A 27,905-nucleotide genomic window follows, 5' to 3' on the forward strand; every position below is an offset into this window, starting at 1 on the left:
GCGCGCGCAGAATACGGGAGTAAAAGCCTGTTCCTCTTGTATCCTGCTCGCGCAAATTAAGTGAGGATGTACGACGGGGGAGAGAGAGTTTTACCGCACGCCACTGATATATATATATATATATATATATATATATATATATATATATATATATATATATATATATATATATATATATATATATATATATATATATACAGTGGCGGACTGGGACTGAAATCAGTGCATGCCAGGAGTCAAAGGGGGCCCCACCCAGGGTTAAAATAATTTGTCCCCCCCCCCCATATAACAAAATTTTCTTCTTTCCATAACGCTAAAAATCAAGGGAAATTTTTTTTTTTCAAAATTGGGAATAAACAAATTTAGGTACAAGAAAAATGGCAAAAGAAAAATAGATCCATAAATTATATTGTATATTTTGTTTTAACCCTTGTCCTAGGTAAATATAATGCATCATAAAAGAATGCGGCATAAAAGCGGCTTTTACTTTCGGTGGAAAACAATCAGGGACGTCATTTCAGCTTTTTCTTTGGGGGGCAGGGCAGGCAAAGATTGGTCAAATTGAATTTTTTTTCAAAAAATCTTTTTTATATCGGAATAAAAATGGAAAATATTCTTTACCTTATTGAGTTATAAAATATGAAAAAAATAAGCTTATTTTTGAAAAAATAATTATAAAAAAATATTATGGAAAAAGGGAAAAAAGCGCCGCAGGCGAAAATTTTTTTCCACAAATCTTTACATAGTCAACATTAATCGACCATCAAACTGATTCTCCAAAAAACTATCAATTAACTTAATTTCTACCGACTGTCTTGTCACTTTATCTATGTACGTAATAACATTAGATAAAGTTTTGTTTTGTTTTTTTTCAAAGCACATAGCAGCGATTATTTTATTAGTTACCCAAAAGTAACACATAAGAAATACACGTAGCATTCATAGATCCATAGTATCTCATTAATCATTAAATTCATAATATTTTCTAAATTCACACTATTCCTTAATTTAGGCGAGTGCCCCCCTATGCCCCCCCCCAAATTACGTCCCTGAAAAAAATGCATAATATTTTCAATTAATGTTAATCGAAAATCGGGATTTTGGGGAGGGGGCCCCTATCCTATATTTCTATTTACATGGGTGTGTCTAGATAAGGAATAGATTTTATATTCGGAAACTGTTTAAAATTGTGTATTTAAATCTTACTATATCATCGAAGTATAATCAAATGTTATTTTGAAAGTATGAAGTTAATCTAAATCGCTGGTTGATGATGAATCGTCCTATCAAAATTGTTTTAAGCAATTCAGTTTATATTATTCACGAAAATTTGTTTATTCCCATTTTTATTTCAGTAGTTAGTTGTTACATAGGTATTGGTATATACATAATCTTGACGTTGGAATAGGCCCGGCAAAAGGGCCCACGCAAATGTTGAAACTTACATTTCAAATCTAATAAAAAAAGTTAACCGATCCTTGGGCTGTTAAAGCAGGTATTAGTTATTTGTGTATATCGTAAGAAATTTGTTTTGTTGAAATACCCAAACTTTAGGTCCCAAAGTTGCAATATCCTATACATTTTTACACACGTGAAATAGTTAAAAAGTTATTTAATTTTACTGAGGGCCCATATTTTCTAACAGATAGTGGGGCCCACATGCCATCGGGCATGTTCGCTTGTATGGCCAGTCCGCCACTGTATATATATATATATATATATATATATACTAAACGTTTTTCATATGTATGCATGGTAAACGAACATTTTCAATTTTTTAACATTGGGTGCGGTGACGGTCAACCGATTATAAACGAAGTCTGCGCTGACTTGTCTGATAGCCCCCTATTGTTTACGGAATCTTTGACAGTGGTTAGTTAATTTCAGTTTCGTGCTAAAAATACTAGTAAACAAAAAGGGCATCGTATCGTGAGTGAAATTAAAGGGGAAAGATTAAAAGGAGGACGAGTTGAAGGAGAGAAAGACAAGGTCGCAGAGGACGGTGTTGTGTCGGTGGTGCAGTCGAGTGGAGAAGTGGGTGGCGTTTAAGTGTGGAGTGTGGGGTGTGGGGTGTGGGGTGTGGGGTGCGGGGTGCGGGGTGTGGGTACGGAGTGCGGAGTGCGGAGTGAGGAAGGGCCGGCGCTGCGGTGCGAGCGAGGTTTCGATTCCTCGGCAGTCGCGGACAGCAGACAGCAGACAGCAGACAGCAGACAGCAGACAGCAGACAGCAGACAGCGAAGGATCGACAGTGCGCCGCGGCATGGCTGAGGCGATGGATGTGTCGCGGCTGTTGCGTCTCGCGCGCCAGTTCAACTGCTTCTATCTCCACGGTACGTCCCCGCCCCGACTCGACCCGACCCGACCCGACCAGCCCTCACCGGAGCCCTAGAAGGGGCGCTGCGCCACACCCTCCCCGATCTCCCCCCGCCCCCGCACTTGGGCCAAGTCTTAAGTCGTCACTCGTCACTCCCCCTTCGACATCCCCGACATATCGTGTGCAATCGATACTTGTCACTTCCGGTTTATTTATTTACATATTTTACACGTTGCTCTCGTATTATGAATCGCCATCATGTGTTGTCGCTGGGTTTTTGTTATGAGACGTTGCGCAAATTGACTTAGGTGTATTGGCCAATTCGCTTCCGATCAACGGAACGAATCATGTATATCAAGGTATGGTTTGTGACATGTGTAAATAGATGGATAGATTATGAACATGTGTTCAGGTGCCAGAATTGCCAATTAGTGAAAGGTGGACTTGTCGATTTGGCTTCTGACAGCTTCGTCTACTTATTAATTAAAAAGAAAAGAAAATAATTGGCACAAAAACGAACCGATTAAGTCTTAGCGTGACTCATATATAATTTATTTATTTATTTGGAAAATTTACAGTTTATTAAGTTACATAGATTGATAGTAAAAAAAATATAATTATGTTAAGTAAACCATTAATAATTTTCACATATAGGTAAAAAAAAGAAAAGCTCAAACATTTAAAATAAGAAAAGAGTAGGAAAATAAAGCACATGGAAATAAGGAACATGAAAAGTACACAGAATAAAATATAGCAATGTAATAAAAATAAGATAAATTGTAAAACGTAAATAGAATTGGCAATTGATGAGTACGTAGTGATAGACGTGTAGATATCCAGAAGCATAAATATCAGCAGTTATGTGTATATGAATATAAATATACACATACATACTTGCATCCATAGAAGCGATACGGAATTACCGAGCAAACCATCACTCGTGATACCAATTGAGTTAAAATAAAATTAATAAAGCGAATTATATAGTTTTTTGGCAAGTATTTGTTCATAATATAATAATAAACAATGATTTAGATGACAATTGACGATAGAATTGAAAATAAAGTGCGTTTAGAAATATAAGAAAGAACCAATAATTAATAATGAAAACAAAAACCATAATATATGGGCAGAATTGATAGAGTGCGTAAAGATAGACGTATAAGCCTACATGCGTAGGTAAGCATAGACATATGTATACAAATGAACATGCATCAATTATAGCATTATAAACAAAGATATAGAACTATTGTTCAAATAATAATCATTGATGGTAGTAAATGAATCTGAACATATATTAACAAAGTGAAATATGGAATTAACCAGTTTATATTCTTTAACAATAATATTAATATTGAGACAATAATCAATAATAGAAGTGAAACTATAGTTTTAAATAGAGCAAAAAGTATGGAAGAAATTACAGTAAAAAATGTAATTGCATGTACAAGTATATGTAATTATAAATGAAGATATAGAATCAATTATCAAACAACAATTATTGATGATAGCAATTGAATTGAAATAAGTATTAGTAAAATAAAATATGGAATTAGTTAGTGTATATTCTTTGATAATAATATTTATATTAAAATAATTATTATTAATAAAAGTGAAAATATAGTAAAAAATATGGTGGAAAATACAGTAAAAAAATAAAGTAAGAAATGTAGATATAAAATATAGAGAAGAGAATAACAGGATCGGTAAATATAATTATCACATAAAAGAGAAGGTAAGAAAAATATAAATAAAAAATTAGAATAGATTGCTTATTCATTGAAAAAATATTTATATAATCTTTTTTAGGTCGTCCAAAGTCTTTATGTGTAGAATCTTTGAAGTGGAGTTTTTTCTTAAAAGTATGTTTGAATTTCTTACCCAGACGTATTGAAACCCCTTATCTTTAGCATAGGATTTTGTTTTGGTCAAAAGTTGTTTATTGGCAATGGTTAATTGATCATTTATGTAGATTTTGGCATTATCAACACCAACACCTATATCATTAACTGTGAGATTCTTGTGTTTACGGGTAGTCGCAACAAAGTCTTCTTTAATATATCTATTGATGAAGCTCACTACAAGTAGTTTATCCGAAGTGCGGGTGGGAACTCTTGTGATATAATTAATTTCTGATTTTGGAATATTACAATTTACAGTTTTGGAGATCGAGTCAAAAATATTAAAGACGTTTTCATTATTTTTACAAGGGATTCCTTTTATTTCAACATTGTTGAGCCTTAATCTCTGTTCAATGCTTGCGATTTTATTTTGTAATACATGAACAATATTCTGAAGTGACTCGATGTCTTTCACTTTATCCTCTACTGCACTTATCCTACTTTCGGCCTCAATAATCTTTGAACTGTTAAATTCACATGTTGCTTTGAGGTCGCTAATATCAGTTTTTATCGTTTTTATGTCCTCTGCAAGCGACGGCAGGCATGATATGTTACGTTTGATATCAAGGATCTCCTTAAGTAGTGTACCCAATGAGGGCGAAGGTGACTCAGTCAAAGACTGAGGACTTTGTGGATTACGGCATCGTGGACACTTCCATGTAGCCCTTTTAGTAGCTCCCAATCTATTGTAGCCGCCTTCAGTAATTTTGGCACAATTAAAATCGTAATGCCTCTTACAATTAGCACATTGAACACCATTAGAAAATTGCGTTTCACAAGATGCACAACACTGCATGATTGCCAAATTGAATTGAACTAAAGGTTGACAATCTATGAAATTCACTCTGCGAACGAGAATGTATGGACTACCCACTTGAAACTTGAATTTATATTTTTTGTAATTATTATGAGTATATTGAGTATATTTTATAAGTACGAATTAAAAATAGCACAACAGGAACAAACTTTGTTGACAGATTTTTTTATTTATTTATTTTTTTTTTTAAGACCGTTTAGGTACTTTAATTAAATATTATTTATGGAAGAGCTAATAACGGTGCGAATGCGTTATCGATCGACAACGAACGACGGCGAACTGATATATATGATATATTTATATATATCAGTTCGCCTGATATAACTGATATATATGATATATATGATATATAACTGATAATATATGATATATTTGTAGATTCCACACCCAGATGCATCCTCATTTAAATTCCGAACGAATAGCCACTCACTATGTGAGTGGCTATTATATTATGTTCACAATGTATCTTATATCTATTTTAATAGCTACGATCTATTGATCATTTTCTATTTTACAATTTTATTTTATTTTTGTTAGTAATTATAGTATTATATTATTCTAATGTTAATGTACAGCATAATAGGAAAAAGAGCTCAAAAACCCTATTTACAATTCTGCCACTCACTATGTGAATTTAATCTGTATTCTCACTTCTGTTTGTTTTTTTTTTATATTTATCCTCTTCTGCTAAAACTATCTTCAGTGACACCTCAACACACTTCCTGTTATCCAGATAAATATTACATACAAACAAATGGGTGGATTTTCATTATTTTCAAGAGACAATGTCTTAAAATTATATACTAGTTTTTTAAATTCGATGTATGTATTAATCTAAAAAAATGTATCGTATAGGTAACATCAAATTGTATACTCAAAAAATCTTCTCCGAGTGTGTATTCAGTTTGAAACTTATTGAAATATTCATCTGAATCAGCTCAATTCTTATTGGAATATCTTATTATTTTATCTTTCAACATATATGTACATATACTAAATATCATTTTAGTATTTTTGTACATATATTTTATACATAAATTAAAAAAAATGTATCTTTTTACTATCATTATAATACTTATTTTGAATATTTCTACCAAGTTTTGATGTAAAAGTACATATATGTCATAAATAAATATTAATGTTAACCCTTTGAGTGCTGACGTCTTTTCTGTTGAAAGCCCGCTACGCTGAAAATTTCGCTAACATTTTCAATTAGAATTATTTAGAAATCCAATAGAAAGCAGGTATAAAAAATTGAAGCTAATCCAAACTACTGTCTAGATGACTACTGCCGAGGATAAAGGTGTGTTTAGACTCTCATAATATATCTTGCAACAATATAAAATATACAAAAGAAGTCTATTAATGAATGTATTTTTCCAAAACTAATTCCACCTTCTTCATTGTTGTTAAAATGTAATGCTCACTATGTAAATGGCAAGCCACAATCTAAAATACTCAGCGGTTAGGGATATCCATCGGGAAATTCTGCTATGGTTATAAATAAAGAAATTCCGGTGTATACGAATTCTTATAAACATTTACACGGATTACACAACCCACATTCAATGCTACCAGGAAAGGCTTAGGGGTAGTATTATTGTTTACTTTATACTTGCTCTGCCTATCGACATTTATACAACGCCTATCGGCGTTTTTCAGAGCCATGGACTTGTTGGCAAAACGCCAATCGGCGTTGGTCAGCATTCAAATGGTTAATGAAAATCTGCTTCCTCTTACAGTTATAGAGCAATTCCTTAAAAATTTAAATATAACTGATAATATTAAACCATCAATATTTACAATATACATAAATATCTTACTTGCTGTAATGATAAGATCGGTTTGTTTTATCAATACAATATATGAAATGCGATATCTATCTTAGATTCTAAAATATTTGTATTAATTTTCTTAGCATTGATAAGTACACGAATCGATGGTATTCAATGAAAATTAATATCGGCCATATTAACGAAAATCAATAAATATTTACCTGTAGATATTTTACAATAATCTGATTTAGTTGTCAACGTATTGGCTTCTAGTTCTATTTTTACAGTATTAAGTTTGATTATTTTACTGGCACGTCACCCGACACGTTTTAGTTAAACGATGCCAATAATTCTTTCCGTAAAAAAATATTTCGAGATAGTATCAGTACATTGCATTAACATGTAAACATCCAGCGGTAGAGTCCGAAAATATTTAATGTTGTTACTTAACTCTTATTTATAAACATTCTCTCCAGCACGTCTTCGCTTATATATGATTGGTAAAGTGCCAGGGCTACTGCCGAATATATACGTTTTGATATTAATCAAAAATTTGTCAATGTAAATTAATTACTTTGCTATTTCGGTTTCAGGACTACACCGCGGGGAATGCAAGCCTTTCATCGTGGAAGGTCACCAGGTTGGATTGGTGCGGTCCGATTTCCTCAAACACCTCTCACGTTACCCAGAGGTAAGTATCGTTTTAAATTCAAGGTTGAATACAAAACCGCAGGAATTATAATCGCAATGTGTTTTTTTTTCTGTTATAGGTTTTTCACGTGTCTGGAAAGTGTGTTGAATTGAACCCGGCATTTAGAGATTACAGAGAGAGAACTATTAAAGTTGCAGACGTATTGCAGAAATTAAAACTAGAAGATTGTCTTTCCCCTCTCCGTGGCTGGAGAGATGAGGTGTTAAATCTTGATTTGTTTTTTTTTTCACAGTAAATATTGTACGGTTTTATTTAGGTTGACATTTTTGTTCGTCTGGGTCAAATTTTTTGATTATTTTTTGACTATTGTGATGATATTCTTGAAATTTAGCACACACATGTACGTATTTCTGATGGCAATACAACATTCTATTAAAATTCAAACTATTAGTGGGAGTCAACATTCAGTCATTGTATTATAAAGCGAATGTTTACTGATGATCGAGGAAACAAAAATGAAACCTTATAAAACCATGTAACTTGAGTTTGTAGAATAAACAGAAGTATAATTTGAATAATGGATTTATTAAAAAAAAATTCAGTGTTATGCTGTTAGTGCGCCTGGTTACCCGGATCTTTTTGAGATGGAACGGAGTGCAACATGTTTATTTGGTATTCAAAAATATGGTGTCACAATTAACGGGTATGTGAAACATCCCACTAAAGGACTGTGCATCTGGTTCCAACAAAGAAGCAACACTAAACAGACTTGGCCCGGTATATTTATTTGTCCTATTCCAGTTGATGGATTATTTTTGTGCAACTTTATTAATAAAATTGATCGATTTCAGGTAAATGGGATAATATGGTCGGCGGTGGTTTATCGGTTGGTTTTGGAATTCTAGAAACGGCTGTAAAAGAAGCGGCCGAAGAAGCCTCCGTTCCCCCTAATCTCGCTAGTACTATGAAGCCCGTAGGATGTGTTAGGTATGTGTTATCATTATATATATTTATATATATATATATATATATTTACATATATATGATGTTGTTAGTAGTTATTTCGTTGTAAGTACCATGTTTTGATGTTGTAATTTTAGTTTTTATTTTGAAAGTGAGAGAGGACTTTTCCCTAATACTGAATTTATATATGACATGGAACTTCCAATAGACTTTATTCCTGACAATTCGGATGGTGAAGTACAAAGTTTTGAATTGTTGACCATCAGTGAGTCTTTGGACATGTTGTTTTCACCGAGTTTCAAAACGACTAGTGCCCCGGTGGTTATCGATTTCTTAATTAGATGGGGCCTCATCACGCCCGATAATGGTATACACGTTGTTATTACTGAATATTGATTAGGTTTGATGGTTTTGTGAATTTTTTTTTATTGTTTTTAGAACCGAACTATGCTGAATTGGTGGAATTATTACATGTTCCTTTGCGTTCTATTTATAAATTACCTTTCCATAAGCAAGAGAACGGAAGACCAGATGCTGAATCTCATTATACCAATTTTACCAAATTGTAACTCAAGTTAAAATTAGTCGTTTAATTATGTTATAAACATAATTTTTTTTGGGATTCCAGTGCCTAGTGTTTTTATTTTCATAAATAGCTAGTTTTTACGGTACTTAAATCTCAAGGTAGAGATTTTGTAAGTAAATTATGCATTATACATATATGTACTCTCAATAGCATATTGAAAATTTTGTTTTGATTTAGATTTTGATGTTATTATTGGTTTAATTTTTTTTTATATTCACGTGATATATTTTATGACATTTTAAATTATTTATTTTATGTTGATTTAACAAATAATATCTACATTATATATATTTTGTTTTTAAGATATGTAATTGTTTTTTTTTTTTTTGTAATTTTAATGTGTGAACCCTCACATCTTGTATAGCATCTTAAATTATATATAATTTATTCTCTTTACAAAAATTATAGTTGTAAACCACTTTTTACGCTTGAAATTCCTTTATCTAATATTTGCATGGTATCCTCTTGCTATGCAAGCTTTATATCTGTATATGTATGTATAAAATAATGGCTTAATTATAAATTTATAATTTATACAACAGTATTTTCTAATTCTTATTTAATGGAGTATTACATATTGAAATACATATTTTGTGTTTGTAGAGAATTAATTTAGACTGAAATGTATTTCATTTTTCAATTATTATTGTTTAACTTCATTAAAAATACAATACTGTTGATATGTGTATGTATATAAAGCCGACATTTTTTTGTAATTTATGATTAGTTTTACTGTTGGAATGTTTTACAGAAAGCGCACGCACGACTTTTTCTTATCATATTTAAATGCTATCACGATGAAGCTTGCCGTGTTTACTTTTAACTTCCACAATATGCACTAGTGCACTTCCCGTTTGTGTAATCTGTCGACTTGTTTCTGTATTGCTTGGTGCGGTGAGTATAGAAATCTATTTGAGTAAAGATCTCAAGATTATCAAGACTGTGACCTTTTTTCTAGTAAACTGTGCTTCGTGTTATCATTTGTTTATTTATTATACATTGTGATAAGTGCATTGCTGCTTTAAAATTAAATTGTATCCATTATCATAAGTTAGTTAATGCATGACTCCAAATCTGATAAGTAGGGTGAAGAGAGAGTTGCAAATTGAAACTAGTCTTGATGCACTTAAAATCAATTTACGTATTGTACATATATATATATATATATATATATATATATATATATATATATATATATATATATATATATATATATATATATTTATTATTTCTTCTTCGTGCCGTTTTGTTAAATTTTATTTTAATCAATTGTGATACAATTTAAATGTAGATTATTAAATATATTTTGTTTATTTAGGGCATTGTATAAAAAAAAAAATGATACGTATTCTTAATTGTGCGACACACGCCGAATGCGTTTATTTTAACTAAACGGGCAAATTAATTAATGTATGTACATACTAAAAATTTCTAATTTAAATTTGATCGTACGAACGAGAAATATTTTAGCGCTTCTTACGAAGTCGATTGATCGGATGGGAAAATATCATTCCAGCAATACTTTTACTCGACTATCACTTACGTTTTACTAATTTACAAGATTTGACAATCAATTTTTTATATTTGTTTTATTATGACACGTCATATTTCGTCGGAGGCATTTTTCGTTGTTAAAATTTGTCTCCAGGTTTTGTAAATGAATTTTGCTCGCATCTAATGTTTTAATTTTCAAATTTTTGTATATATTCTAAAATAATGCATTGAGTAAATTTGAATCTCATTTTTAATAGTTATTAGTTAATGTTTTGTTTTATTTAATTTTGCGTTATTTCAATATGGACTGCAAGCAATTTTAATGTTGTAATGAATTTGTATTCAATATCAACTTGCCTAATAAATGTAATTGTATTTGTTTGTTTTTGATGTTAAGATTTTCGATTCTGTAAAAGGTTTTTGATGTGTGTCGAAGTGATTTTTAAGCTTAAAATAAATTTGTAAAGACTAAAACGAGATGGAAAATACTCTGTATTATATTGGAGTCATTAGGATAAATCGTAGATTATTGCTTCACTGGAAATTTATCGAGGTAATGATAAGGTTAAAATGTATATTTTCCACAGAAAATCGAATGTATGTATTAAAGTTATAGTAATGCATCGCTGTTGACTTTCATGAGTCCTATTGCTGTGAATATGTGATGATTTTGAACTGATAAGTTGTTGTTTGATCGAATGTGGAACGTGCATGTTTATTCGTGAATTTACCTGATATACAATGTTGAAAATCTGAATATCAGTTGCAATACAATTTGTCTCGAAGTTTAAACTGACTGTCATAAACGCAATAGATCTGATTAAGTATTTTATATATATATATATATATATATATATATATATATATATATATATATATATATATATATATATATATATATATATATATATTCTATCAGCTGCCGGTAGATTTTTTTATGTATAAAAGCATAAATAGGGTAAGGTTATATAAAGAAAAACAATTAGATTTTTTAATAGATAAAAAATGTTTTTTAAAAGGTTTTATAATTCCTTTGATGTGTTGCCAAGATTTTTTTTAAATTTCATCTAGATTTTTGGTGTTATATTTGCTAGTGGGTGGGTTTTTCTTTAAATACAAATGATGAAAATCGATGAAAGGTTTGCAGTTCGAATACAGATATAAAAATTAATGAATTGGTTGGGGGGAGGGGGAATTTCTAAGATATTGCACATAAAATGGGCATTTTTTGCATGATCATCGCATTATAAGCTGATAATATGTATGTATTTGTTTAAATAAATTGACGTTTATGCATATTCTACCAGGAAATCCATATGACTGCAATATATCTATGTATATTATTTTATTTAGTTTTTGTATGTGGGTGACTTACAAGATTCCGTGCATGAACTACTGGTTACCACACTGAAACTGAAAAATATCCCCAGAATGTATGTTTGGATGTTGAAGTTGAACTTTATTTATACCAAATCCTGAGTAATAAATACTTTTTTCTCCACTGTATCTTCTTTTATTTTTAAAAATAATACAAATTGGCAATATTTTATTTTTGGTCGATATATATATAGCCAGCAGCATAGCTCGGACGTTAAGCTTCTGCTTACCGTCAAGAAGGTGCCGGGTTCTATCCCTGAATGAAAATGAATTTTTCAGAGTATGCTGTTGGTCAGACCTGGATTTGTGACTCCAGGTTGATCGTTTCCTATCAGAGTTTGCCAATTTTCTCTGATTTCATTGTTGAAACGGTTCCCGGAAAAAAAAATGGCTAAAAATCCTTCCTACCTACTATGTCACCACTATTTGAAATTTGATGGATGTACAATAAAAATTTATGTACAATTCATAGATGTCTCGTTAATTTGCGAGTTTTTTCAGTGTCTCGCAATTCAACGACTTATAATAAAAAAATGCTGCATTTGTATTTGTAATTGGCCAGGAAGGCGCATTGGGATTTTCCTGTAAGGCCTTCCTGGTATATATGTAAAAATAAAAAATATGAGCTGTTATATTTGAAAATGGCGGAAGCTCAATTTTCAGTTCCATAAACACTATTTCTGTTTCTATTAATTCAAAAATTTTTATCACTTCTTATAATTCGATATGTACTGAATATCGTAAAAGCAGAATAAATGTATTACAGAGCACCAGTATTTTTGAATATTGTTACGTCATTTCGGGAAATATTTTGCAAAACAATGTTTTTCGAAATGTAGAAAAGTGTTTCTTCACCTTCAAATACATACAACGGCTCATATACTGAATGTAGTAGATATTTTGATATTAATTATTTTTTTTTAAATATGTACATATTGTACATAAGTCTATACAACGATATTTTATTGGGTCATATGTATTCACAGCCTGATAAGACGTCGACATGAAGATAAGGCGCAATCACAAAATACACATTTGCTCTTATCTTGCGATTAAACTAGCAAAAGTGTATTTTCTCCCATCAATATTTCCAATATCTAGTATTTTTACAATTAATAATCCCTAAGACGGACAATTAGGGATTGAAATCTATCGTAAATTTTCATTTACCGGTAAACGGTAAATAATTTATTCCATTACCGGTTTACCAGTAAATGAGAAAAAAGTTGAATGGAATGTATTTGGTTAATTTTCCTAAAAACGTCAACCTAGATTTAGCCTTATATAATTAAAAATAAATCTCGTAAAAAAAGCATTTGTTTAGCAATATTTGGGCAGTTTTCTGTACGGAAATTTTCCTGTGCGACGAATTTTCGTGCAAAAGGAAATCCACGCTAGCGATTTTCGTATTTGGGATGTAATCATTGAACCGTTAAAAATACCTCTCATAGATCTGTATTGAATATTGAATCTCATAGCTTTATTTTGTATTTTTCCTAAATCTTGGCCATTAAACATGCTAAGAACAGTGGCACAATAAACCACGTGCGGCAAGACAATTGAATTATAGACAAACTTTACTTTTTCTACTTATAATATTTCTTAACCTACATAAAACACCAACTTTTCTAGCCATTTTTTTTAATTATATATTCAGCGTGTACCTTAAAATTCAGTCTCGAGTCTATATGAATTCTCAGATATTTTATATTATCAACTATTTCAATATTTGTATCATCAATCCTAACTTCATTAAATAAATTTTTACTATTCAACCACATCATTTATCTTTAATTCATTGTCACACAACCAATCACTTACATCAGCGGTTCCCAACCTGTGGTACGTGAAAAAAAACGCGGTTGATGGTTGGTGGTACGCGAAAAAAAATCAGTGATGGCGGCATGCAGGAATGAATGATTTGCAATTAGTGCTTCCAATCCCGAAAGATTACTTCAGCACCGGGATTGCGGTGCTAGGAATTTCCAATCCCGGGATCTCGGTGCTAGCACCGGGAAATCAAGTGAATAACAAAAAAAGGAAAAAAATGTTCAATTGCATATTTTTATATTTCGAAACCGTTCAATTGCATTTTGCAAACTCTCCCGATGTTTCACGCAAAAAATACTCCTCATATTGGCGTACTGGTTTTGAGAGTTTGGCTACATTCTTTAAATTTTCGGTTCGCATCCATAAATTTCTAAGATTTAATAAAAGTAATTTAATGTAATCAAATAAAGTAAAAAACATCACTTTGATTCATTGATTAGTTTTTTACAAATAGTTGGTACCGTCTAGTAATTATTCATCTAAACAAGAGAGTGTGGATAAGAACCTAAATATTGTCAAACGAAAAAATCAAAAGCAAGCTGAAAAGAGGCTAATAAAAAAGAGAACACCTATAATGGGAGGTACCATTTCCGGTCAACTTGAAAATTTGAAAAAAAATTACGTCGTATCGATAATAATTTCAGTAACCTATACTAAGTTTCAGTTCGATAGGACGAACGGTGTTCAAAAAATTCCCAAAATACACTGACGTACAGACACATACAGACACTAACACAGACACACGTGAAAACGTGATCAGTGATCGATTCTGAGATTCAATCAGTCAAAATCTGCGACACAATACAGAAATTTTGTCAGCACCGTAATTCCGGTATTCAGACTAGTTTTAGCACCGGGATTCACGGTACCAGAAAACACCGGGATCCCGGGATTGGAAGCCTTATTTGCAATCATAAAAATAGATTTTTTTTATATAATAATAAACATTATCATCATAAACATAGTCATCGTCGACGTCAATATGTAGAGTTGATGATCGAAAATCTGGCAATCGATACGTTTTCCTCAGATCCGGCATGGATTTTGGAGTGCATTTTTAAATTTACCGAGTCAGCACTCCAATAAATAAATAACTTGAATTTGACACTTGAGAACAACTCGATAATGATCTTTAATGTTGGAGATAAAATTGAAAGTATGATAAAAAAAATAGATTTTGGAATCTATGTATCGAAAATGATCAAATTGAAGTATTTGAAACATTACATAATTTCTTATCTGAAAACAAGAATAGTATGTCTCGGGATATACGTGAAATAATAATTGAACATTTAATAGGAACGAAATCAGTGTCGGCTCGTCCATACGCACTGCGGTACTGCAGCACCCCCAAGGAATTTGAGTAAAATTTAATAGTATTATCTATGTACATAAATGTATGAATATTATATGAAAATATCAATATTATTTAAGCGTGTATTAAGCTCGCCCGCACACCGATACACCCAATAATGATCATACATCGTGGTAATAATATCAGAAAGTGAGGCATCGTTTATGATTTTGTGCAGTATGGTTTTCGATGGAATATGCCGAGTGGGCGAAGGAGGGGCGCGGGGGCAGCTAGAAGCTTGGTCCGTACTGCACTCCCAACAGTGCTATACACATTTCTTGTTGCGTTCGTGTGCGCGCCGCGCCGCGCGCTCGCACGCTCCTCACTTTTCGTCATTTCTTCTGAACCTTTTGCCTTTCCTTCTACACCTCTTACACTTTCTACGTTTCTACACTTCCTTCCACACGTCACTTTAAGTATTTAAGATGGTATCAAAATCAAGAGAAGCTGAGCCAATGTTTTCAAGAACTTAAATATTCTTCCGAAAATACTGATGAAACAATAACAGATTCTTCCAATTTACTGAATACAATTTTTTATTTTAGTCAGAACTTTTTCACAAGTTAATGCCGCATGTGGAAATTATTTATAACCAGATGCAATGTAGTAATATCGATGCATTTTCAATTAAAGAAAATTTAAAAAGTTTTACTAATGTCATTATACAAATACAAGATTCTTATAGCGAATAGAAACCAAAAATATGTGATGCATATATTATATGCATATATTATCGCACATATTATAGAATCCAAAAATATGTGCGATGTTATTATTAAGGATATAAAAGCAAAATATGCTTTTTCTAATGAATGAAAAGCTGTGAAATTATTTAATAAAGAAAATTTTGAAAAGTACTGTAAGAAAATGCCAATGGAAGATCTACTACTAACCGTTGAATCATATCCAATGCTAGATAAAGAAAAACTTCAAACTGAATTAGAAGTGTTTTACTCAAGGAAAGAAATGCATAGTATTAATGATTTATTAATATTTTTAAAACTTATTTATGCAATCAATTTATCCAAAGTTCGTGTGGAAATAACAAAACTTATTCAAATTCTGCTTACAACTTCAACTAACTCTGAGCCAGAACAGTGTTTTTCATCAATAAATAGAATAAAGACATACATATGTATATAAGAAACACAATGGTTCAAGAAAAATTAACGGCTTTGTCTATGCTGTCAATTGAAAAACAAATGATTATGAACAGTGAAAAATTTAACGAAAAGGTGATAGACCTTTTTTCAAGGAAAAAAGAGAGAACAATCAATTTTTAAATGAAATAAAATACATATAATGTTTAATTGTGATAATTTTGATGTTAATAGTAAAATATAATCCAAATAAACATTTATTTTTATTTTTAATCAACCGCAGCACCCCCAGATATCTTATCCACGAGCCGCCACTGGATGAAATCGTCTTTTACGCAGTGCTTCCCCATTCGATTACGTAGCAGATAAAGAGAAAATACTTTTTTTTCCGTTATGCACAAGCAAAATTAACTGTTGACGGTTAAATGTGTAGAAGCATAGATATAGAATAACTTATGGTCTGCAGTCCACCCTCGGAATTATCCTTCTTAATAAAATTCAAACTTTATTGTGTCGTTCTGTTCAAAGAAAGCCAAAGGCTCCAATTTGTTTTTCATATATACATACATACATATATATGTACATATAAATTGCAAAAAAAAATTGGAAACCCGTTGTTCCAAAATTGGGGTGAGACCACTGCCTAGATCCTTTATTTCAGTTTCAGATAAATTAATTAAAGCATCATGAACATTAAAAAATTGATAACGAACTGCTTTGATAACACTGAGCAACAAAAAATCACGTTTTCAGATTCATCAGTTACCAGAGAGGAGACTAACCAATCTTTACTAAGTTTGACCTATTGAATTCGAATATGATAATTATTTTTGTTGGTTGGTGATCGTTTACGAGATATGAGCGTTTAAAAAAATGCGCGGTTTTTACACTTTTTTGGCTTTTGCGGTCTTTAACTCAAAATCTAGTATTGTTGTGCTCAAAGTTAGTATTGCAATCAATAGTCAGATGTTTTTTCTATTGTTAGTTATGTTTTATTGTTTTAAAAAACTTATAATTAATTGTCTAGCGAATTTTAATTAATTATATTAATTGTCTAACGAATTTAGTGTGGTGGGACTCTCGTTTGCCGTCTCGCTTGCACAAACGCTTCTGTTATACGCATACGGGAACTGAACGAAAGTCTTTCTTACGCAAAAACCACTCGAGTTAGTACGTTTAGATAAAAAAAAATATTGGGATAGAAAACCAATCCTTATAAACGTGGTGAAATAAACGCAAAATAGCACGGAGAAAAAATCCGTAAAAAGAAATATATTTTTGACTTTTAAAATTCACTAGACAATTAATTATAAGTTTTTTAAAACAATAAAAAATAACAAACAAACAAAAATATAACAAACAATAGAAAAACATCTGACTATTGATTACAATACTAACTTTGAGCACAACAATACTAGATTTTGAGTTAAAGACTGCAAAAGCCAAAAAAGTGTAAAAACCGCGCATTTTTTTAAACGCTCGTATCTCGTAAACCATCACCAACCAACAAAAATCATTATCATATTCGAATTCAGTGGGTGAAACTTAGTAAAGATTGGTTAGTCTCCGCTCTGGTAATTTTTTTTGTTGCTCAGTGTAATTGCTATTTTCGCTTCCCACCGTGTGTCAGATAATAAGAAATTATTTAAGGAATATAATTAATTACACGTGATCAGTTAGAATCTTCCAGCGATATATTGAAGCTGAAAGTAGTGTAAACAATCTTTGAATAATACTGAAAAAAGTTTGCGATGTTACAGAAGATTTTGCAGCGTCGTTGAAATGCGAAACTAATTTTATTGATAAGAATAATATAATTATAATTCAAAAGGGAATGCGCATTCATCCAATGAATAGAATTTGATGGCATTCTAATCTAAAAATATTTAGGACCTTCGGCGCATCGTACGGCGCCCGACTCAGCCCCCCCCCCTAAAACCGGCACTGAATTAAAATGAAGTAATGGTAATTGGACTATTCGTCACATTGGGGTGGTCACAAAGACAATTTTTGTCATGAAAATCGCGAATACACAATATTTGGCACTCAAGTTCTCGTTACTATGATAGTGTTGCGTAGGGGTGGGTGGAGGATCCAAGTAAAAGGCCAACAGTCGTTTCACAGCATTTATTGATGATTCAGGAGTTACACGCACTGTCACCGCTCAGTCCAGAATGAATTATATCGCCTACGTACCGCCTTATAAAGGGTAGATCTCTCAGGACGCCTAATCTGTTTACCTGTTGTATAGTCACGTATTCGGATATGTATTTCCAAGACATTGGGTCTTCCCGTACCGATTCTGAGAACAAACTAATAACGGTCATTGTTTACAATGGAAACAATTACATTAAACTTTCGTTACACTTCAATTTACGTCACCTTGACATTGGAAACAATTACATTAAACTTTCGTTACACTTCAATTTACGTCACCTTTACAATGGAAACAATTGCATTAAACTTTCATTACACTTCAATTTACGTCACCTTTACAATGGAAACAATTACATAAAACTTTCATTACACTTCACTTTACGTCACCTTTACAATGGAAACAATTACAGTAAACTTTCGTTCACTTCAATTTACGTCACCTTTACAATGGAAACAATTACATTAAACTTTCGTTACCCTTCAATTTACGACACCTTTACAATGGAAACAATTACAGTTATATTTCTAATCCCCTAAAATTAGTCATCCGATGTTTTACATTTGGAAATCATTATTTGTTAGCTCTTCGGTCCAAAATTTCTCACGTGTTTGGTCCATGTTGCTCGTATCACCAAAGTCCAAATTTGCTATGGCAGCCCCGTATTCCTGTCATGTGGTCCAGCATCCTGCTGCAGACCAACGTTCAACCCAGAACGTGCTCCAAAGCCATGTCCCACAAGAATCGCTCCCATCCTCACAAAAGTGACTTGGTCCATTGCTCTCGTGTCACCATCGTCCAAATTTGCTACGGTGGCCCAGTGTTCCTCTGTCATGTGGCCCAGCATCCTGCTGCAGACCAACGTTCAACCCAGAACGTGCTCCAAAGCCATGTCCCACAAGAATCGCCACCATCCTCACAAAAGTGACGGTTGACCCTGGAAAATGTGCACCCCTCAGTCTGCCAATCTGTTGGTGGTGCTTCTTTTCCGTTCCCTTGACCCTGGAAAATGTGCACACCTCAGTCTGCCACTCTGCTGGTTGTGTTTCTTTTCCGTTCCATTGACCTTGGTAAATGTGCACCCAACAGTCTGCCACTCTGTTGAATGTGCTTCTTTTCCGTTCCATTGACCCAACTGAAATCCATTTCTTTCTGATGTATTTTCCCGTAACATCTGCGAGATGATCTATACACTGCTGCAACTGTCCATGTATTTTTTCAGGTACTCGTGTTTCCACTAGTTTCCAACTAGATTTTTTTCGATGTTGACGTATATCAATTGTTCCGCTCTCTCTCGTTGAAGTCGCGATCTGGCGTTTCTTCGGTTTCAAATGCCCTCACGTGGTTGATCCAAGTCGCTCGTTTCCCCAACGTCCAAATTTGTTGCGGTGGCCCCGTCTTCCTGTCATGTGGCCCAGCATCCTGCTGCAGACCAATGTTCCACCCAGAACGTGCTTCCGATGCCATTCCCTCTGAAGCGGTGCCTCTATCCTCCCAAAAGTGACTTGATTGACTCCGCCGACTGACCAACCAACATTTATCCAATCTGATAAATGTGCCTCTCTGCCGTTGCATGGTTCCGATTGAATTCCATTTCAATCCGTTTACTTTCCGACTCTTTGCGAGACGACACCTGTGACATAACAGGTGGTTAACTAGTTTCCAATTAGATTTTTTTTCCAGTTTGTTGACATCTGCCGTCAATAAACAGTTGAAGGGAATAGTGGCTTGTAATCGACATCTCTCAGTTGTAGTCGATCTCCGCTCCTCTTCTGACGACGATGCTTTCCCGTGGATCGTCGTCACCTACAGCCGCTAATTCTTGCTACTTGCGGCGAATTGGCGAACTGCCCTCGTCCCGGTCGCCCTTTGGATGACTCTGCAATTGCCGGATGCTGCTCTCCGATGTTGCCCTTGACAACGCCTCAAGTTGTCCTCTCCCGGCAGCACTTGTATGAAACCTCCCGTTTCGTAACCTCCTTCCGTCATCCCGATGAATTCTTGCTCCTCCGCATTCCTGATCTGCGCTCCTCTTCTGACGACGATGCTTTCCCGTAGATCGTCGTCCCCAACAGCCGCTAATTCTTGGTACTTGCGGCGTAAGTGGACCGGTAAACTGCACTCGTCCCGGTCGACCTTTGGATCACTCTGCCTCTGCCGGATCCTGCCCCTCGTCGACAGTGTCTCCAGTTGTCCTCTCCCGGCAGCGTCTGTACGAATGCTTCGAAACCCCCTTCCGTCATCCCAATGGATTCTTGGCAGCCACCGCCGATAATGTCAAAGTCGAGTTGCAGTGATAACTGCAATTCGACAACCGAATATGTGATGACCGATTCTGTGTGTTGCAGTGAAAACTGCATTTTTTTGTTTCGTGTCTCCATGGCTCGAACTCTCTCCTACAGCTCCCGAGGATGGCTTCGCTGTAGCTTTTCTTCCTTCGCTGGTGACTTTGTTCCACGGCCCATCTTGGATCCCACTTCTGACGACCAGTGTTACGTAAGGGTGGGTGGAGGATCCAAGTAAAAGGCCAACAGTCGTTTCACAGCATTTATTGATGATTCAGGAGTTACACGCACTGTCACCGCTCAGTCCAGAATGAATTATATCGCCTACGTACCGCCTTATAAAGGGTAGATCTCTCAGGACGCCTAATCTGTTTACCTGTTGTATAGTCACGTATTCGGATATGTGATGTGGCGGCTCGCTTATACGACATGGTCGAGTTTGGTTGTCTTCCTGCGAGTGGGGACCAACCCGGCTGGGTTCGGAGAGCCGCTACTCACTCTGTCTTCAGCTGTCATACAATAAACACGTGCATTAACATGCCAGTCGTCTCATTCGTTCATCCTCCATACTGGTGACCCCCGACATCGAGCCACGCAGCCTCGATCAATTTCAACATGCCGCTCATCCCTGCCTCGCCGAGCCAGGCGGGAAAGCTACCCGCCGCGCCCCCATCGCCATCAACATAGCACGCGGCGGCCCGCGGGTGACAATAAACGAGCAGACACGGCTACCTACCTACCGACGTCCAGCCACAACGTCGATGACAGGTGCTTAAAAAAATGGGGGAGCGAATGAGACGACGATCTTGACAGCTGGATGTGGAGTCATGCGCGATCCACTACACATAGAACGGTCATCCAGCACCACAAGACATACACCACCTCAGCACCATCATCATCATCATCATCAAGGCCCCGTCCGTCCCCACGAGCGTCGTCACGCCGAGACGGGCGGTAGCGCTACAACACCTCCACGAGCCACAACGACTCACAGTCCAGCTCGGAGTATCATCAACCACATCGATGCCCCTGCCGCCCCCCGCCGCCCCACCAACCGACATCAGCCTCGGAAGAGCGGCGCCGCCGCAGCATCGCATCGCATCGGCGCGACCATCGGACCACCCACCGTCCTGCTCGCGACGTCACCGCCCTCGAATCTACCGACCATTCAGGGCGGTACACCTATGTACAAAGCGGATGACCCACGTCAACAATTTTTTTTCTCCCCACTTAATAATTTTTTTCTTTTGTAAAATTTGTTTCTTTGTAATTTTGGTATCGCTGATGCTGGGGGGGGGAGTGATGTGGCGGCTCGCTTATACGACATGGTCGAGTTTGGTTGTCTTCCTGCGAGTGGGGACCAACCCGGCTGGGTTCGGAGAGCCGCTACTCACTCTGTCTTCAGCTGTCATACAATAAACACGTGCATTAACATGCAAGTCGTCTCATACGTTCATCCTCCATAGTATTTCCAAGACATTGGGTCTTTCCGTACCGATTCTGAGAACTAACTAATGACGGTCATTGTTTAGCCTAAATGCACTTAGAGTCCAGATATAATCTTTGGAAGTAAGTGCATGCATTTAGTTAACCGATAACAGATATCCGTTGGTCTAAGTACAATTCGCTCAATCCACGGCGTACGTAACAATAGTTATCGTTAGTATGATGGACTTTTCGGCTGCCAGATGTTCCGTTATAGAGATTTTAGTGACTTTGTGACGAGTAATTTGTGAACAGTAATCACCGAACCGAAGTAATACAATATAAGTAGTTTGAACCCATGATAAGTAGTTTATTTTGGAAACACCGGAAACTGAGTACATGTGCAGGTGAACGCGTTTGCTGGCCACGCGTTTGCAATCGGATAGTAGCACTCGACGCTATCTACATATATCAGTTTCAGTTAGCTCGTTAAACCAACCGGCCGCAAAAATGTGACGGCCGCAAAAAAGTGGTGAAATCGAAATTGAGCTCAATTTATTTCCACTTCGTTTTTTTATTTGTAGACCAAGAATTTTGGTCTCCACTGAACTTAATTCCATCTGAACTTCATTCGTAGATATTGATTTTCCATTTTCACGTGTATGCCCGCCCCTAACCTACATATTGTCATCGATGACAGAAGAAGCACTATGGTAATAAGCACCCACCCACAATGGAGCGATGCTCTCCCAATCCCCAGTCTTGCTGTTCCACCTAATCGAAATCAATAAACGTTAACAACGTTTTCAATTGATCTAAAAAAATGATTTCAATTTTATAACCTTTCCTCTGACGATAAAACGTCATTACTAAAACCACCAATGGCGTAGACATCCGTGGACGAGTCACGACGAATTGTCACTGCTGAGAAAATTACTACGAGCTCGATTTAACGGCTTCAATGGATGTTTCTGACCGTTTTTCAAATCAATGTATTCCACCTGAAAACAGAAAAATCGTTACATACCGATTTCTCTAAGCAGGTACTTCACAACATCGGAAAACGTTACCAAAGTCATCGATTCCTTAAAAGAATTCGCCCTGCCAATGATAACGATCCAATCTGCCACAATGACTGTCGCTAAATGTTTTTTATTAAGTCCAATGTTTTTCGATAGAGTCCAACTTTTCTTTAGTCCGTCATATATATATCGATGGTATTTGCCATCTGAAATCACATTATGCAATAAAGTAATTAATTTACAATGCATTCATATTACTATACTTGTAATATAAAACTCACATCTATCTGAAACCCCCCAGCCAGTGCCATTTTTTCCTTTTTTCTACGAGGGGTCTCACTTTGGATGAAAAAATTATCATTCTTATCATTCAAATGAGTTGAGATATCCTCATCGTGATACAACTGTAGCCTGATGTTGCTACAAATTGGTAAGTCTAGCTTTATTATGCTTAACACTCCTACCATGTTTATGATGTCTAATTTTCAATCTTGTTTTTCAGGAAAAATCAGAAACAAGATGTTCGTAGTGAAGGTGAAGTCTGATTTTGCTGCAAAACTGGTGGGATTTTTTTATGATGCCATGAAACAAAATAAGAAATGCGACACCGGTTTTACTGTTCGAGGCCGAAAGTATCTTAAATTCGAATCCTAAAATATTTAAAATCCAAATTGTTTTGTCAGTTTAAATTATCCTTTTTCATAATTGCAGCTTCTCCGCGCACTTGATCGTCCTAATAGTGTTCAGCGAATTCTTTCACTGGTTGGGGGGTTTGATTTAGATGTGAGTTTTGTTTATCAAGTATAATATTTTGATTGCATTGCAAATTAATTACTTTATTGCATAATGTGTTTTCAGATGGAGAATACCTTCGATATATATGACGGACTGAAGAAAAGTTGGAGTCTATCCAAAAACAATGGAATTAATAAAAAACATTAAGCGGCTGTCATCGTGGGAGATTGGATCGTTATCATTGGCGGGGCGAATTATTTAAAGGTATCAATGACTTTGGTAACGTTTTCCGATGTTGTGAAGTATCTGCTTAGAGAAATAGGTATGTAACGATTTTTTTTGTTTTCAGGTGGTATACATTGACTTGAAAAACGGTCAAAAACATTCACTGAAGCCGTTAAATCGAGCTCGTAGTAATTTCTCAGCAGTGACAATTCGTGGTGACTCGTTCACCAATGTCTACGCCATTGGTGGTTTTAGTAATGACGTTTTATCGTCAGTGGAAATGTTATAAAATTGGAATCATATCTTCAGGTCGATTGAAAAAGTAGTTGCCAGTTATTGACTTCGATTTGGTGGAACAGCAAGTTTGGGGATTGGGAGATTATCGCTCCATGGTGGTGACTGCTTATTATCATAGTGCTTCTGTCATCGATGACAACATATACGTTACAGGCGGGCATACACGTGAAAATGGAAAATCAATATCTACAAATAAAGTGCAAATGTATATAAAAATGGAGACCAATTCTTGGACTTTTGATTCAAGTATACTTTTTGTAATATTTGCATTTTTAATGTACATAGGTATTATATATTAATATTTGAATAAATAAATGTGCAACAACTTTTCAAAATATATTTCATTTCTCTGTGAATATTTAATGTTAATTTTTCAATGTATGATTTGCTTTTAAGCCTGAAATAAATAAATATTATTATCCATAACTATAATAATACGCTATTTTATTAATAACTTCGTTATTTAAAAAATTTTCGACTTAATATTTATTTCCTTTATTATTTTCTAGTGGTTTTACCCGGCTTCGCTCAGTGTTTGTAATATAAACCGCTTTAAAAAAATGACTGATCTAATAGTAAACATTAATTTGTTTTTTTATTAAATTTATTTGAATCGAAAAAAAATAATATTCAACAATATCAATATCGTCAGCATAGAAACTTTGATTTGTTCGATGACGTCACTGATTCTACGAACCAAACAAACATACAAAGTCTCTTTCGAAATTATATATGTACTAGCTGTATTACCCGACTTCGCTCAGTGTTTATAATATAAACCGCTTAAACATGACTAAGCTAATAGTAAACATTTAATTAAAAAAAAAAAAATTATAAAAAAAAATTAAAAAAAAAAAAACAAAAAAAAAAATCAAATTTTTTTTTTTAAAAATCAAAAAAAAAAAATTTTTTTTTTTTGCCTTCTAGGGCTTCGCCCTCGGCGCCCCCCTGAGCCTTTGCCTTCTAGGGCTTCGCCCCTCCACGCCCCCATGAGCAATTGCCGTTTAGGGCTTCGCCCCCATGATCAGTTGCCTTTTAGGGCTTCGCCCCTCCACGCCCCCATGATTAAATGCCGTCTAGGGCTTCGCCCCCCTTACTTAATGCCTTTTAGGGCTTCGCCCCTCCACGTCCGCATGGTTAATTGCCGTCTAGGGCTTCGCCCCCCTTAGTAAATGCCTATTAGGGCTTCGCCCCTCCGCGCCCCCATGATTAAATGCCGTCTAGGGCTTCGCCCCCATGATCAGTTGCCGATAAGGGCTTCGCCCCTCCGCGCCCCCATGATTAAATGCCGTCTAAGGCTTCGCCCCCATGATCAGTTGCCTTTTAGGGCTTCGCCCCCCTTAGTTAATGCCTATTAGGGCTTCGCCTCACCGCGCCCCCATGATTAAATGCCGTCTAGGGCTTCGCCCCCCTTAGTTAATGCCTTTTAGGGCTTCGCCCCTCCACGCCCCCAAGATTAATTGCCATTTAGGGCTTCGCCCCCCCTAGTTAATGCCTTTTAGGGCTTCGCCCCTCCGCGTCCCCATGATAAATTGCCGTCTAGGGCTTCGCCCCCCTTAGTTAATGCCTTTTAGGGCTTCGCCCCTCCGCGCCCCCATGATTAAATGCCGTCTAGGGATTCGCCCCCCTTAGTAAATGCCTATTAGGGCTTCGCCCCTCCGCGCCCCCGTGATTAAATGCCATCTAGGGCTTCGCCTCCATGATCAGTTGCCGATAAGGGCTTCGCCCCTCCACGTTCCCATGGTTAATTGCCGTCTAGGGCTTCGCCTCCATGATCAGTTGCCGATAAGGGCTTCGCCCCTCCACGTTCCCATGGTTAATTGCCGTCTAGGGCTTCGCCTCCCTTAGTAAATGCCTATTAGGGCTTCGCCCCTCCGCGCCCCCATGATTAAATGCCGTTTAGGGCTTCGCCTCCCTTAATTAATGCCTTTTGGGGCTTCGCCTCTCCGCGCCCCCATGATTAAATGCCGTCTAGGGCTTCGCCCCCACGTTCAGTTGCCTTTTAGGGCTTCGCCCCTCCACGTCCCCATGGTCAATTGCCGTCTAGGGCTTCGCCCCCATTATCAGTTGCCTTTTAGGGCTTCGCCCCTCCGCGCCCCCATTAATAAATGCCGTTTAGGGCTTCGCCCCCATGATCAGTTGCCGATCGAGGCCCCATGCAGCTAAGCTCCATAAGGCGGCGCCCCATAAGGCGGCGCCCCATAAGACAGCGCCCCATAAGGCTGCGCCCCATAAGGCGGCGCCCCATAAGGCGGCGCCCCATGAGGCTGCGCCCCCCTGCGCCCCCTTCGGGGCCCCATGGGGCTGCGCCCCCTTTGGGGCCCAACGAGGCTGCGCCCCCTTCGAAACCCCATGAGGCTGCGCCCCCTTTGGGGCCCCATAAGGCTATGCCCCATTAGGCTGCGCCCCCTTTGGGGCCCCATGGGGCTGCGCCCCCTTTGGGGCCTCATGGGGCTGCGCCCCCTTCGGGGCCCCATGCGGCTAAACTCCATAAGGCGGCGCCCCATAAGACTGCGCCCCATAAGACAGCGCCCCATAAGGCTGCGCCCCATAAGACTGCGCCCCATAAGGCTGCGGCCGATAAGGCTGTGCCCCATAAAGCTGCGCCCCCTTTTGAGCCCCATGGGGCTGCGCCCCATGAGGCTGCGCCCTCCGGGCCCCCTTCGGGGCCTCACGGGGCCGCGCCCCTTGTGGCGCCCCTGGCGGGGCCCCATGAAGCTACTCGCCTTGCGCCCCCGCGGGGGTGAATCCATTGAAACAAAAAAAACAAATCGGCGCCCATGGATCGAAAAAAAAAAAATCGAATCACGTGTTCGATGACGTCACCGATCTACGGACGACGACGACGACCAAGGATACATATTTACATACATACAAAGTCTCTTTCCAAATTATAGATTAGAAGATTAGAAAATTAGAATACTATTCAAAATAATCAAAATATTTCTTATACTGAATTTCAGTAATCGGCTTTTTTAACAGCGCCTCTGAAATGGTGTATGTTTTAAAACCCATTGCCTAAACGTAAAAGGCGGTGGGTTAAAGATTGGATGCTTCAGCGAAATCGATATTTACATTTGAATATTACTCAAGAAATGGTTTTCGGCGATGACTTGGACGATTTCAAGAACTATTTTAGAATGAGTGAAGATTCGTTCGAGACATTACTAAGCTTTAACTTCTAGATATGAAATTTCAAATCAATAGACTAAAAGATTTCTGAGAAAAACTTAAAAAAACCTCGATTCTCTAGAGTAGGGGTCCCTAACATTTTTGGGAAATGGGCCGGTTCAGAATTTTTAAATTTATGGAGGGCCGGACGAACAAAATCTTATTGGAATCCAACCCAAACAAATTTGCATTTTTTTTTATATACATACATAATTTAAAAAAAATAGTAAATTTTTTGTGCATATTTGTATTTACATAATGTAAACACGGATTTTATACCTACATGTTTATGTATGTATTTACCGTTCGGTGATTATTGGTCACAAAGCGCTTGCCCAAAAGTCACTAAAATCTCTACATATTATGGAGGATGAACGAATGAGACGACTGGCATGTTAATGCACGTGTTTATTATATGACAGCTGAA

General features: G+C 36.2%; 1 protein-coding gene and 1 long non-coding RNA gene across 3 annotated transcripts; both read left to right on the plus strand.

Annotated features, from left to right (window-relative positions):
* The first annotated feature begins 2,099 nt into the window (after positions 1 to 2,099).
* On the plus strand, positions 2,100 to 9,312 carry LOC143909236 (uncharacterized). The gene is made up of 7 exons (XM_077427143.1): positions 2,100 to 2,330; positions 7,401 to 7,498; positions 7,578 to 7,718; positions 8,062 to 8,236; positions 8,311 to 8,446; positions 8,560 to 8,789; positions 8,861 to 9,312. The coding sequence occupies exons 1-7, from the start codon at positions 2,261 to 2,263 to the stop codon at positions 8,989 to 8,991; spliced, it is 981 nt and encodes a 326-aa protein (XP_077283269.1). The 5' UTR covers positions 2,100 to 2,260; the 3' UTR covers positions 8,992 to 9,312.
* A 13,189-nt stretch (positions 9,313 to 22,501) lies between these two features.
* On the plus strand, positions 22,502 to 24,737 carry LOC143923040 (uncharacterized). Of its 2 annotated transcripts, none has more exons than XR_013261690.1 (5): positions 22,502 to 23,480; positions 23,553 to 23,682; positions 23,762 to 23,833; positions 23,909 to 24,049; positions 24,135 to 24,737. It is a non-coding gene; the product is annotated as an uncharacterized LOC143923040 (long non-coding RNA). The 2 variants fall into 2 exon arrangements; XR_013261691.1 differs by having other exon boundaries at positions 22,502 to 22,741; positions 24,135 to 24,736.
* Positions 24,738 to 27,905: the final 3,168 nt, after the last annotated feature.

The sequence above is a fragment of the Arctopsyche grandis genome, chromosome 1 (genome assembly GCF_051622035.1).
Source record: "Arctopsyche grandis isolate Sample6627 chromosome 1, ASM5162203v2, whole genome shotgun sequence".
Classification (NCBI taxonomy): Eukaryota; Metazoa; Arthropoda; class Insecta; order Trichoptera; family Hydropsychidae; genus Arctopsyche; species Arctopsyche grandis.